At 57.2% G+C, this 14,641-nt stretch overlaps 1 protein-coding gene across 3 annotated transcripts in view; it reads right to left on the minus strand.

The window, feature by feature from the left end:
* The window catches only part of PTPRN2 (protein tyrosine phosphatase receptor type N2), a 363,220-nt gene that overhangs the window by 219,773 nt on the left and 128,806 nt on the right, over window positions 1–14,641 (minus strand). For 2 of the 3 annotated variants that reach the window (XM_019659096.1, XM_019659094.1), the window contains exon 9: window positions 3,300–3,386. The exons of the other annotated variant lie outside the window; for it this stretch is intronic. In XM_019659096.1, coding sequence (XP_019514641.1) covers window positions 3,300–3,386 — 87 coding nt within the window. The remainder of the gene's footprint in view (window positions 1–3,299; window positions 3,387–14,641) is intronic. 3 annotated transcript variants of the gene reach the window in all.

The raw sequence follows: 14,641 nt of genomic DNA on the forward strand, positions 1-14,641 counted from the left end.
GCACAGGCCAGTGCGGACTGATGCCCACACAGCAGGCTCCCACTAAGCCCTCTGCTGCGGGTTCTCTCAGGACCGTCTGAGTGGCCCTACCAGCCCCAGGACCAGCCACATCACTCGGAAGCCCACAGTGAAATAGAAACACAGCCCTTGCTAAAGAATTAAATATTCAGGCTTTCAAGGCAGCCACAGCAGGGCACTGGGGGGTGGGGGGGCTGGGAAGAGGGCCCTCTGCCATAGCCACACCCTGGCCTCTGCATTTCACCAGGGTTGGGGGCGGGTGGGGGGGAGGGCGTTAGCAAAGCTAAGCAATGTGACTCTGCTCCTAAACCGTGATGTCATTTCACAGTAGGAAAGGGAGCTCGGTCTCAATAAATACTAACAGCTTGGACCAGTCATGGGGATTTACTTAGAACGAGAAACGACATCTCACTCAGAATTATTATCTGTGAATGCACAGTGGTTCCTTCCTGTGGTCTTGTCACCCGTCTAACGACCGGGCCGAGGCAGTTTTGACATAGGCGCCATTTCTTCGTGTCAGTCCGCCGGACCCCGGCCATCCTGCAGTGTGTGGACAGGGCACATCCGGGGCTCTGGCCCAGAAACAAAGGCCCCCTGAACAACGGGGCGGCGTCTCCGCCCTCCTGAGTGGCGTCACAGGGTAATCCAGCACCCGGGTGGAGCAAGGTGACAGCAGCCCCCTGTGCACCTGAGCCTGAGCGGCAGACACAAGCCCTCCTGTAGGCCGTGAGCCGTGAGTACTTACCCCGAACCTAATCACTGCCACTGTGAACCTGCACTGCCCTGGCATGCACACCGCATTACCCAGGGCTGTGTCACCATGTGGGTTACAAAGGGAGCCAGGGGTCAAACGAGTGGGTGAAGGGCCTTCCTCCGGCTTCTGTTTCTTCTTAGACATCTTCATAAATCAGGGAGACAAGACGAGGGGGCAAATAATCACAGTTCTGCCCCAAGAAACTGAAACGTGCTTTTGGAAGCCTCCAAGCTCCCACGGATTCTCTCGCACGGAGAGGAGGGCGTGGGGCGCCAGGAGCAGGGCCGGAGGGGCCTGGGCGATGCTGAGACAGTCACCCGGCGGCGCTAAGCGTGGCCGCCCCCCGGGCCCGCCCACGCTGTGCACGGGAGACCCAGTGAAAAGTGTCAGGGCTGTGAATCCCCGCTGCCGCTTCTTCAGCAGCCGTCTTGGAAAACAAGAACTCGGCATTTTCATCAATTCAGTGAATCACACAGATGGGAACGAAGCTGCTTCTTGCATGACGAGAACACATGAAGATTGATCACAGAATTAGGCCGTCCTCCCAGACGCCCTCCGCTCATCCAGGCCTGCGTGGGGCCGAGCAGCGCCTCCGCCGGTCCCGCCTCGCCGCGGGGCAGGTCCCCCGGCACCGCCCACCGGCCGAGCATCCATCAGCAGCGCGCGGACGCCCGTGATTGGATTATCAAGTCATAACTGCGGCGTCCCGCGTCTGCTGGCATAATTACATCAGCATGCTAATGCCGTTTTAATGGTCTCTAATGATGTAATAAGAAGTAATGGAATTTGCTTGACAGCTACATAACCATTAACAAAACATATTAAGCATCACTAGTCCGTCCATAAAACGCAGACACCTCTGAAGCGCCGGCTCGCTAGGTGGCCGCTCCCTCTCCTGGGACCACGTGCGCCCCCGGGACGGCTTCAGGCGGGAGCCAACCTGAGGAACGGGCGCAGAGAGGGGGAGCGCGGGCCAGCTCTGCGCCTCAACGGCCTGAACCGGCGACCTGAAGCCCCTCCGGCCGACGCCCCTCCCACCTGAAGCCCCTCCAGTCCAGCGCTCTGGCAGGGGACAGTCCTGCCACTTTGCTGAGACTCTTAAAGGTCAGTGGGACGTGTCTGGGTGAGACACTGGGGAGAAAGAAGTTATTTCGTGATCTCTCAGTCACCCTCCCGGGGGAGGAAGGCGACCAAGGCCACAGGGGCGACATGGAAGCCCAGGGGACATGCAGGACTTCGGTGGTGTCTTGGGGCAGAGTCCAGTCTCAACCTCGGACAAGAAAGAGAAACCTCGCGCCTGCTTCCGGCCGCACCGAGAAAGCCAGGGAGACGGCAGCGGCCGAGTCCCTGTCTGCAGGGGTCGGGGCGGCGGGTGGCGTTGACAATACGCGCGGACGCTGCCCGCTTCCCTGTCGCCTGGGTCACGGCCGGCTCCTCCCCCCGCGCCCGGTCCAGACTGACCCGTCCAGATCCTTAGCCGCCCGCCCGCCTCCCCGCCCCTGCCGGGCGCTCCTCACAGCACGGCCCCCTGAGCTCCAGGTGTGCGCCCACGTGAGATGAGCGGGCAGCGCCCTGGGTCACTATGCCCTCGGCCGGCCCTGGGGTTTCCCTGCCCGTTGCTCACGGGTGACCTACGCTGGGCGCTGCGGTGCCCTGCCAGAGGCGCCTCAGCTCTCTGCAGGACATCTGCCACCGTCCTTACCTCCTCTTCCAGAAGCTTCCGGGGCCCTAGCTGGGCGAGGTGCTTCCCCCCACACATGTCTCCCACGCCCTCCACGTCAGCCACCTGCACACGCAGCAGGTGGTAAGATCCGGGCAGGACAATGGCACTTGTGCCGACGCCCAGCTCCCAGCAGAGGCCAGGTCACAGCAGGTGCTCAGTACACACCTGCAGCGTGAACCACAGGTGAGTGAGGGCCGAGGTGGGCGCTCAGCTCGGCCCTGGCGTCCAGTCCCGAGCCACGTGTAAGGCCACCTGCCCGTCCACACCTGCGCTCTGCAGCCCCTCCCACTCCTGCACCGACGCTTTTCCGTTGGTTTCCTTGATGCGGTGCTTGTCCTCAGCGCTCCGTACGCTTTCCAGGAAACGTCAATGGCAGCCCCCCCATGGCAGGCCAGGGCCCCTCAGCCCCGACGTCACCGAACAGGCAGGGCCCGAGCGCTGCAGGCAGGCAGGGGATGCTGACTCACACGGTCCCCAAGGCTCTGGCTCATCTGCGGGGGCAGCACAGGCCGGGGTAACTTTTAGAACCTCCGGCGAGGCCAGGAGCAGCAGGGCTGGCAGCCAGGGCCTCGGTGGGCCCCACGGCTCTAGACTGTGGTTGTTCTACTTACACTCGGGTCTCAGCTACATGTAAGTAACTTACCAAATCCCTCTGGAGCTTTCCTTTCATTCTCTCGGAAACAGTTTCTCTCTGATATAATTAACACCGACCACAGGCACAGTCCTCTCCCTTGCAAACCAATTTATGAAGCGGAGCCTGATGAGAGCCGACAAGGAACCCGGAGACCCCGAGCCCACACTCACTCGATGTCTGCGAAGACGCTCAGCGGCACCTGCAGGAGACGTGCGACGTCCGCCGTCAGCGCCTTCCCCTTCTCCGGGCTCAGGGGGCTGTTGGAGGAGAGCAGACGGGGAGGGGGGCATCGTGACCAAATGGAAGTCACCACGGCTGGAGAAGCTGCAGCCCCCCAGCTCCTGCCCGCCCGGGGGTCTGAGAGCCGCCTGCCCGCTGTATTCCTGTCACACAGTGACCGGCCCTCGGGGCACGGGGATCAGGTGCTTCTGCAGCCATGATGAATCACCTGAATTTTCCAGCAATAAGACAAACAATTCAGTGCAAATGGAATTGTTAGGACGTGTGATGAGCCCATGATGCTGCAATGGCTCCTCTCGGCCTCAATAAAAACCATAATGAAGTGGGGGGTGGGGGCGAGAAAGAAGAGAGGGGAGCAGATGCTGAAAACAAACCTCAGGACGGGAGTCCAAACCTCAGTACAAAGGAGAACGTACAAAGGAGGCCCATTTTTAAATGGGTTCTTTCTAAAATGAGTTGTACGCCAACAAGGGGCTATTGCAATATCACACTCTGAGGGTCAGCAAGGAGAGGACAGCCGGCCAGCCAGCAAGGACTCGTTAAGGGGCGCAATCTCCAGGATGACCCCCTGCAAGGCCAGCTCCGCGCCGAGAGGCATCAACAGTCACGGCGTGTGAGTCGAGGTTCCGGCTGCAAATCCGGAGTCCCCGCACTCAGCTCTGCAATCGCGTGCTGCCTGTGAAATCCCATCAGCACCGCATCAGGGAACCACTCGGCAATGTCCTTACGAAGCAGCTGTGGCCCAGCACAGGCTGCCACCCCAGCTGGCCACCCCGTCACCCCTCATGCCCACGAGGAGCCCGGCGCTGCTGTCAGAGGAGACGCAGCAGTGAACAGACCGGGCCCGGCCTTCACGGGGCTCACGCTCCAGTCGGGACACAGGCAGCTGAGTCATCAAGTGAAGACACTGTTGTCCTGGGCTCAACTCTGTCATCAAAAAGCACTCGCTTAAGTCCCAAACCCAGACCCTGGGAATGTGGCCCCGTGTGGACACGGTGGCCGCAGGTGAGCAGCGCAGGGCCAGCTCATTAGGGCTCTGAACCCATGTCACCGATGTCCTTGCAGAGAGAGGACCTCAGGACACAGCGACAGATGTGCACAGAGGGGCAGGAAGTTTCGGGGGCTCGGCTGGAGTTGGGCGGCAACACAGGGTGAAGCTCTGACAGCCTCCCAGGGTCGCTGTGACTCTAAGAATGGGTGGAGACACAGGGGCGCAAGGGGGACCCAAATGGCTCACAGCGGCTGGGTGGGTGTGGGAGAGCCCCCAGTTTGGATCACATGAATAAGACATGCGGATAGGACAAGTGAGACACGAAGAAGCCACGGGCAGGACACATCAGGAGCTCCCCTGCGGACACTCCCGTACAGAGTCCCCGCTCGGCACCCATGCCGGGGAGGACAGCAGAGCAAGCAGTGACCCCCACGGGAGGGGGTCTAGGGTGGCCGTGTGGCCCAGAACGTCCAGGACGGAGGGAACAGGCCCAGAGATGCAGGGCTGGCGAGCGGGAGAGAAGCTGGGCTTCTGGGAGGACCCGTGGCTGGGGCCTTGGGAGGGGCAGGGGCAGGTGCGTCCGTGGTGGGGGCTGGGGGTCCCGGGCTCCCTGAGAGGCGGCCACTGCTCCTTCCTCTCTAAGGCTGCAGCCGCCCAAGTGAAGGAAAGTGGCTCGGGGGCTGGTAACGAGCCCCCGTGTCTCAGCCAGCGAAGGGCAGCGACCAAGAAGCTGCTGCTTTCAGTGACTCTGCAAGGCTGCTGTCCACACCCCACCTCGCCATCCCAAACCAGGTCTTGAACCCACACAAGGCGAGAACGGAGAGGACGGTGAAAAGCATGTCTGACGGGGTCTGCGATCCAGGACTGCCCTCCCTCTGTCCTTACCGGGCAGGTGAGTGACCCTCAGGCCTGGGGCCCCCCGGTCAGGAGTGGACAGTCCTCCAAAGCCTCCCAAACACAGCACTCCAGGGGTTCTTTACATCATGACAAGAATATGTTTTTACACAGGTGTGTGCATGTGGTTTGGAAATGTGCCCTTGGGCCTTGTTCCTGCACCCCACTTATGAAATCGCCAAGACATCTTTCAGAGCTGGTGCCACAGCCCCACCGGGAGGCAGGATGCCTACTGGGGAAGGGGTCCACCTGGAACCTTTGTGTCTTCCTCATGCCCAGAGCTGCAGGTCAGAGCTTTCTTTTCATAAGCCAGCCCGTGCTCCAGGCACATCTGCATCTAAATGGCATCTACTGGGACAGCCCTTGGAGCTGGGACAGTCCCAAGGGAGCCGCCCTGTGCTGACAGCAGCTCTGGCACATAGCACTGCCTTCATCAGGGTGCAGAGGTGACAGCGAGTCCCATAGCCCAGCATCACAGGCAGGTGGGGATCAGGAAGACGTGTCCACTAGAGGCCAGGCTTGGAGCCTCTGTCGGAGGAAGAGCTTCAGCCAAGAGCCTGTTCTGGGACGTGGAACGGAACTCCGGTGCCCCTAGATGGCAGGTATTCCCACTGAAAGGCCCAGCACAAGGGGAACGGAAGCCGATAAGTATCTGACCTCCCCCAGAGCCAGACCCCACCCAGATCCAGGCAGGGCCACAACCTCACACATCCCAGGGGCTTCTCCTCCTCTTCATCCCTCCTCAGCTCCCCACTCCCCCAAGAAGCCCCCCTGGATCACAGCACTTCCAAATCCTGAGCCCATCACCGGGAACCTGCTTGGCCCTGCTGTGCCTCCGTGACATCAGATTAGACGCAGGGTGATTGGAGAAACGGCAGCCTGGCGAGGTCTTTACCTTTCAGCTGACCCCTCCCCTGGGCAAGGGTTGCACCGTGTGCGTTCAGCCCCCACACCATGCCGCCCGCACACGGCCCACAGGAGGTTCAACACATGTGTTAATGGCATGAATGAATGAATACGCAGGGAAATATCAAAATGTCAAAAAAACCCAACATTTCTTAAATCATCAAAATGTAAATTTTTTTTTTAAGATTTTATTGGGGAATTGGGGGAAGGGGAACAGAAAAGTTGCTGTCCTTTTGTTCTTCAGTCTAGTTGTGGAGGACGTCACTTCACTGGCCCATGTTGGTATTATCATTGCACTCTTCCCGAGTGAGGCAGATCAGTCGCCGGCCATTGGACGGCCGCTCATGGTAGCTCACAGCAGCCCCACTGCAGCTCCACTGCAGCCTACGCCGTCACCGGTGACTCAAGGCAGCCCAGCTCCAGGTCGAGCTGTTGTTCAGCATCTTAGCTGTAGAGGGCAGTGTCAGTGGCCCTCATGTAGGATCCAAACCGGGGCCCTGCTGCTCAGAGCTGGCATCCCAAGCCAACTCCTAACCAACACACCACTCAGCCGGTCCTCTAAATGTAAATTTTTAAGTGAACCACAGCTAGCTGACAGAATTGCTGTGAAAATCAAATAAGTCGATTTGTGTAAAAGCCCTTGAAATGGGCCCACTTTCCCGTCCAAGGAACGTTATCACCAGCAGCTGGATTCCGACTGCACCAGAATGCGTCTTCATGAGAAACTGGTCTGGGCTCCCACTTAGATCTGCAGGACACGCACCATCCCCTCCCCCCTTCTCCCTTCCCCCCACCCCACATCCAAGGACGGCTGCACACGCTCCTTATCCACATTCTCGAGGTAGCTTTCCGTGTAGCTGCACAATCAAAACACGGCCGGCTGTCCTTGAAAGAGGGGCTGCTGCCTCTTTCCATGCATCTCAGACGCCTCTTTCCCGAGAGGGGACATGTCCTGTGCCCAGCCTGTCCCAGGTCCCGAAGCGTCCTCTGGGCCGTCTACACAGCCTGCCCAGGACACTGGGAGGGCGGTGTCCAGCCATCGGCCAAAGACAGCACAGCCGAGGTGTTCGATGTGGGGTGCTGTGCGCCCCACGGCATAGAGCTGAGGTGAACAAGGTCAGGATTGGGCCACACAGGGAGCCCGGAAGGGAGTTACAGTCGGGGCTGAGGGAGGGAATGCTGTCCACAAAGCCACGAGGCCTGGCGGAGGTGCTGGGACCAGGCGGCGGTCACTCCTGTCACAAAGGACACAGCTCACCATTTATTTTAAAAGCTCAGTTACTTCGTGTGTTTCCATCGAGGCTCCTTCCACAAGCTGCAGACCCGCTGAGGGCGTGACAGGCTCATCCTTTGGTCCCTCCAAGCCTGCTGCCCAACGCCGAGCATCGCCCAGCTTCCAGGCAAGGTCTGGAACCAGACTCCACGCACTGTTTCCAACCAGTGGGTAACATAATGAGGTGGGGAGTCCACGGGCTCTTGTAGATCCTGACCCCACACTCCTTTACCCCCACAATACAGAAATGTAACATCTTCCTCCACAACCAGGTTATTTAAAACAGCCTTGAGGATGGCGACGCAGTTCCCGGCTGAGCACACTGTCAGGAACCCGCCTGCCTCCCAGTGCAATGGCCCTGATTACACGACATGGGGACACTGCCCCCTTCCTGTCTCACCACCGCCCGCCCTTGTCAGGGCTCCAGGCAGGGGGGCAAATGGCACCAGCTCCAGTGGCTCCAGTCAGTCAGCCAGCAGACGGACGGTGCCGAGTGTGCTCAAGACGAGCACGCACTTATTTCTATTTTATTTTTAAAATACATGCCATCATCTGTCATTTCATGGTCTGAACTTCCTTAGAAAGCGGGGAGTTAATCTCAAAGATCAATGGATGCAGGCAGCATGTGCAATTTCGTCAGCCTGTCTGTGGCGGCTGTCACCCTGAGCACCTGGCCGCCCAGGGCTGTGGTGGGAGGGGGGACGCAAGCCCTGAGCAGGGCTGGGATGGCTGTGGGCGCCTCACACCTGCCCCGCTGTCTGGTGACAGGAGGGATCCACAAGCCAGGCGCCGCCTCCTGTCTGACGCTTTACATTCCGAAGCTCGGCAGCATGTCACCTCCACTGGTTAATCATGAGGACGACGGTGCTTCCGGGGCTCTGCTAAGTACGCGGCAAACTAGGGGGACAGAATTCGCCCGCATCATTCATGCAGCAGGAGGCTCGCGTGAGAGGTGGCAGCACCCGCGACAGCCCCGAACACCACACGCAGCACGACAGGCTTCCACGGAGCCCTGAAATCACCGCGGGGTAAGAGAATGGGTGAAAAACAAGGAAAGCTGAGTATGTTCGGTGACAGAGGAGCTGTGGAATGCCACCCTTAACACAACACTAGTGGGAATGACCTGCGGGGCAGAAGCGCCAGGCAGCACAACCTCCTGACGCTCTCCTGACATTCCCCAACACGCTGAGACTCCGCAAGCTCTCCCAGGTGCTGCTCCTAACACACCTGTGAAGAAGGTGCCGCTGTGGACCTCATCTTAGGAGTGGAACAGAGACGAGAGGAGTTAAGTTCACTGCCCCAGGTCGTGCTGGGAGTCAATTCCCCAAAGAAAAACCCCACCCTCAACGTGGTGACTGAGCACGTGGTGTGAGCCCAGGTGGCCGCAGCATCCTCACCTGTCTGTCACCTGAACAGCATCTGACCCAGGCCTCTCATGCCTGATCTCTGCAGCTGGGCCTTCCCATGGGCCAGGTGACACCCAGGTGACGACGGGCCCTGGCCGTGGGCGGGACATCTCTACTGACCACACAGTCATGTCAAGGACACTGTCAGTGCGGCCGTGTTTTCCTTCTGCTGCTTCACTTCCCAACTGTGGACATCTTACTATTTATGTGAAAATTGAAAGGTAGGGAACCAAATGACTGATGGGTTGCAATCAGTCAACTTTGATATAAACTCTTCTGATATGATATTTGAACCCAATGGATAAAGTGAGGTTTTCATGGGATTCACCACTTACTCTCGTTGCCCCAATTCATCGTTGTAACAAATAGTGACATTTATTCTAACCAGGTAGTGAAAACTTTTGCTAACCCACAGGAATGGTCTCCAATGCAGAGAAGAGATACTTCTGATGAGAGCAAATGAGAAGCCAGTGCAGCTGCAAGGGCTCAGAATTCCGGCTTCGACTCCGTACCACCTTTCTTCGCTGCAGAAGCCTAATAAAGTCCAGTGTCCCCGGAGCCGATGACAATCTGTGCAGCCAAACGAACCCTCCCGAGTCTGAGCTCCCGCGGCGTTCGAGAGCAAATCTAGCTGGAGCCGCTAACGATGCTGAGCGACTCTCACTAGTGAACTGTCACAGCTCCAGCTCTGCACAGGTGAGACGTCCGCAGGTGAGAAGCAGGCACTCTAACCATTGATAGGTTTTAACATCAAGACGAGACACCTCCTCACCTTAAGTTTATTCGTTCCTCCAAATTTCTAAAGAAATCATGTGCCAGCAGCTGAACACAAGCCTAAGTTCGCAGTGTTCTGGGGTTAGCTTTGTTAGGTGTATGCACATGAGCGAGAGAAAGCAGGGAAGTATCTACAAACACAGCTCCATACGCTTGCACAGTTCTCAGCCAGGCCCCGAAGCATGAGGGGGGACCGGCACCCTGACCCACCGCCCGCCCCGCCCTCCGGGCCCTGCAGCCTTGCCCCTCCTCCAATGTCCACGCTCTCCCCTGATGCAGCCCCTGCACAGGCCGTTCTCCGTGGAACAGTCGCCTTCCCACCCGCCTGCCCTCCACGGAGCTCCGAGTGGGGGCTGTGAAGGCTTCCGGAGCTCGAGGTGGACGCCTTCACGAGACGCGGGAGGCTGAGCTGGAACTCAGTGAGAGCCCAGCTCGTCCCCTAAACCTTCTGCCCTTTGTTAAGGCACCTTCCCCAGTGCGCTGCCCCGGGACGCTGGTTTTCCATTTCCCGTCTCCCTCTGGCCATATTACTTATTCCCAGACTTGCTCCTATTTTGACAGCCCAGCAAATCTCTGCTTTTCATGCTTTTCTCCCTCTTCCTTACTCCCTTTTATGTAGGAGTGAAATTTAAACTGCTTAACTCAAACAGACGTACGTCTAGGCCAATTTGTGATGCAGATGACACTTTGCAGAAAATCAATCGCAGATGTTAGGCGATGAAGGTCCCTGTGGATTATTCTACTGTGGAATTTCACAGCATCACCGAAGAGGAAGGGAAAAGCTGCCCCATTGATTATGGAAATCTGACACCAAGCCAGGCTATGTGGACAAACATACGGAAAAGACGGAGATATAGGTATAGGTGACACACATGTAGGTGTCCAGAGATAGAGAGATGATAGAGCTAGAGATGGAGACGGTCATGGGTACAGACACGGATACAGGTATTTATGGTGACTGCTTGCCTCCATCAGATGCCACCAAGGCGATGTGGACGGAAAAGGGGCCACCGGTCAAGCCTGACAAGCTTAGGAGACTGAAAATAAGATGGCGTGAACACACACACACACAAATTTTTAATTAAGTGGACCATGGCGGGACATCACATCTTCAGCGTCCTCATTAAATTAATCTGTGCCTTTTCAGTGGGCCTGTTCTTTGTCTTTTTGTACCTAAGATAACATCTTTAATCCTTTTTCTGGACCAGAGCTGGAAACTGCAAAATTTCTCATTATTATGCTTGTCTCCTGATTACCATCTCTATGTGCTGTAAAAAGCGAACTATTAACTATCCTGCACCCACCTGTGTGGGAGGGGTACCTGTCTCTCTGATGTACTTTTATCCAATCCCAGAGATTGCCCCGCTTTGCTTTCTCCCACCCCCTTAATCTACCACCAAGGGATTTCATGTAACCTTCCTCCTTTGATTTTATGTGTAAAATAAGCTGTAAAACTGCCGTTATTCGGAGCATTTTCTCGATCCTTTGAGATTTTGCTTCCCGGCAGTTGTCGACAGTTTGGCTCAAACTCTTATAAGTTTTCTCTTAGGCTGGGTGTTTTTTGTCAGCAGCGAAGAGAGAAGCAAGTCCAGCCGGTCTGGCCCTTCGAAGGCCATCCTACATGTCAGCACCTGGGCTGCGGGAGTCAGCCCTGAGGACAGGCCCAGGCCTGCTGGGACGGCCGGGCTGTTCCGGTGCTTCCGCCTCCTCACTGTCCAGCCCGGCCCCCAGCGACGGGCCTCCCCCTCGGCGGCAGCAGGAAGATGGACTGCGAGAGGGAGGCTCACAGAGACGTGAAAGGGTCCGTGCTGGCAAAGCACTGTCTTTCTGGCATCTTCCTCGTGGCTGGATGTGGCTGGCTGACGTGGAAGCCACGTCTAAGAGATGCTGAAACTGTTCTCATCCCACCATATCTGAGCTTTTATGGCATTTTCTCACTTTTCTTGCCACCACGGTTACAGGTCAGACAAGAACGAATATCCTCCAGCTCTAGATTTCAAGCCAATAACAGACATTGACTCCAACACGTCCTGGGACCTCAACCAAGTACAGAAAGTGAGCTGACAGGTTAGGTCAGCCTGGCTCAGAAAACAAGGGCTGACGATGTTGAAACACAGGCTGGACACTTGAGTTAGGGTCTCTGTTACTTTTTAGGTGAGATAGGGCACATGCAATGTTAAAAAGAATCCTTATGTTTTAGAGACAGTTCATGAATGTTTTTAAGACAACACAACTAGGATTTGTTTCAAAGTAGCCTAAGGGGCCTGGCTTATTCTCTTGCTTTTGGGAATGTTAAAAATTTGCATATGTAAGAACAAAACCCAAATCCATTGCCTCACGAAAAATAAGGAACTGGGACAGGGCCTGGATGAGGGCGTTAGAGGGTCGAGTGGCTCCTGCACATCCCAGAAGCAGGAAGCAGGCGGGCGTGGCCCAGCACCCAGAGGGCAAACGCGGGTGGTGAGTCTGCAGAGCCCACAGGCCGCGATCACCTTAAGGTTGGGGTCTCCACCTTACAGGGACTAAGCGGAGAGGGTGAGAGTCAGATGCGGACTATGAAGCGGTCTCTGGGTGCAAGGTGCATCACGGACTGAAGAAGGGGGACACAGGGAGGCCCCCGCAGTGATCAGGACAAGCGCGGCGACTGACTGAGGCAGCAAGGGGAGGGCGGGGACAGGCCCTGACAGCTGGACGTGGGACGTGAGGTCTGACGCAGGGGTGCTGACCATCAGTCAGGGCTGTGTGTGTAGCTGGCGGGGTTGGGGGTGCTCTGTGGGCAGCCAGAGGCTCTGGGACAGGCAGTGGGAGAACCCGGATCAGACAGCACCGGCCCTCAGCCGGGAATCCTTCCTCCTCAACCGCACCGGTTCCCAGAGGAGACCGCGAGTCACTGCTGAGCACAGCGGCCTCACAGTCAGAAGAACAGGAGAGAGAGGCGGGCGGTCTGCTCCCCAAGGCTCTGACCAAGCTGACTCCCACACTCTAGGTGATGGACAGGAAGTTCTTGTGGGAAGAGGACGGTGGTTTGGTCCCCGGGAGAGGCCACATCTTCTCTGAGGACAAACCCCGGGGCCTGACACACATTCCCCGAGGCCTTGGCAAGTGGAGAACTGACTTCTGAACGTTCTTCCAGACTTCTGGGCCCCGAGCCCTAAACTTCTCCCATGGAGGAAGGCTGGCCTGTGCGTGACGTCTAGGTGGCAGCTCTCTAATCAGACAACCTGACCAACTCCCACGGGGGAGGTGCTGTCAGAGATGGGCCTTTGCACACCTGCATAGGAGCAGGGCGGGACTCGACATGACCTTAATCAGGACCGTGACATGTCCTTGTAACTTCACTGGTTGGCTTATCCCAAGTGGAAGGAAGTGTCCTGGTAAGAAGACCTGAAGGTGGGACATGTCCGTGTCTGGAACGTGACAGGCCCCAGTGGCTCGGGGCCCCTGGGACAGCCCGGCCCTCCTGTCGGCATGTCCTCATGCCGCCATTCACACACTGAGGTCACTGCCCCTCCGACCCCGACCTCCAAGCTGAAGCTCATGCACTCCTCTCCTCTTGCAGGTGGGGCTGTGTTCTCTCTGGTGACAGATAGTGGGATGATGCTCTTATTCACTAAATGTCCCCTGCATCCCAGCTGCTGCTCTTCCTGGTCGTGTTCACCCCAACAGCCCCTCAAGATGGGTACCACCCCCACTGCCGCTTAGATGAGGGGACCACACCAGGGGACACACTCCTGTCCGAGTCCCATGGCGCTGGGGTCTCCCGCCCCGACGGTGGGCTCCATGCATCGTCACCCCATGGAAGCTGCCAGGACCAGATGGAGACCAGTGCTTGACCACATTGAGGGACCGCCAGGAGCTTCCCTGAGGGCCTGCTCAGCAGCAAGGACCCTTGTCCACAAGCCACCCGGAGCCTGTTGGGGAAGCTCTGTCCCGAGGGGCAGCTAGAAGCTTCTCCAACGGACTGCGCTTGTCTCCAACATCTTACTGACGATGCCCCACTGCTGCCCCTCAGCCTGCACGTGCTTATGACCACGGTTCCTCTCCAAGGTCACCCTCAGCGTCACCAGCAATCCTCCAGGAGCAGCCCCAACACCAGGACTGGGCTTGGTGGGGAGAGGCACGCGGTGACCAGCATGGCCGCGTGTCTCTGAAGCATTTACTCGTCAGATGTAAAAGGGATTTCTCCTCTGCTGAGAGCTTCTAGTCCCTCCGTCCTGTGATCTCCTGTCAGCCTCACTTGAAATGATTCTGAAACTGTCCTTGGAGGACTGGGGATGGCTGTCCTGCCCTTCATCCAGTCTTAAATAATCCGTCTAGTTTGTAAAAAGAGGATGAAAATGCAAATGGCGCAGGATTAACTACATACACCCTGCCCGTGAGGAACAGTGAGCGCGGGAATGGGGGCAAAGCCGGGCCCCACCCTCTCCCACCGAATCATCAGCAGGGGCACGCGTGTCAGTGATACACTGAGCTGTGAGTCCCATTCCTTCTCCTTTTTATGGGACAACCAAATACACAAAAGTCCTGATTTTTAAGAGGATGGAATTGGATTCTTGTCAATAGCTGATCTATTAAGACTTAGGCTGAAATCTGGAGAAATCTCACCCCCGAGAACCCCAAATTACCAGTGAATCTGATAACAGGCAGAAACCTCACTCTGTCTACAGACAGAAGGAGGTGTAATCTCCCGGTGTGTAGACCAGGTGACAGACAGGGAGACAAAGCTGAATTAGCGGCACCATGTGTTTTTCATCCTATTGAGGCACCAAAAGGAAAGGTGAAGTCAGCTGAGATAAGAAAATGGTTTTTCTCTAACCCACGCCTGGTACGTGCTCAGTCAGGTCCCACTGGGTGGGCCAGGAAAGCTCTGCAGGAAAATAAACGGAATGCCGCGAAAACCTCCCCCTGGCACAGCTGCCCTTCCTCCTGGGGGGTCAACCAGAGCAAGAGGAAGCGCCCGGTGGGATCGGTCTCTCCCGGTCATAAGTGCTGACCGCTCACTTGGCGGCCATTCTCTCACGTCCACCC

Source organism: Hipposideros armiger, unplaced genomic scaffold (genome assembly GCF_001890085.2).
Source record: "Hipposideros armiger isolate ML-2016 unplaced genomic scaffold, ASM189008v1 scaffold_295, whole genome shotgun sequence".
Lineage (NCBI taxonomy): Eukaryota > Metazoa > Chordata > Mammalia > Chiroptera > Hipposideridae > Hipposideros > Hipposideros armiger.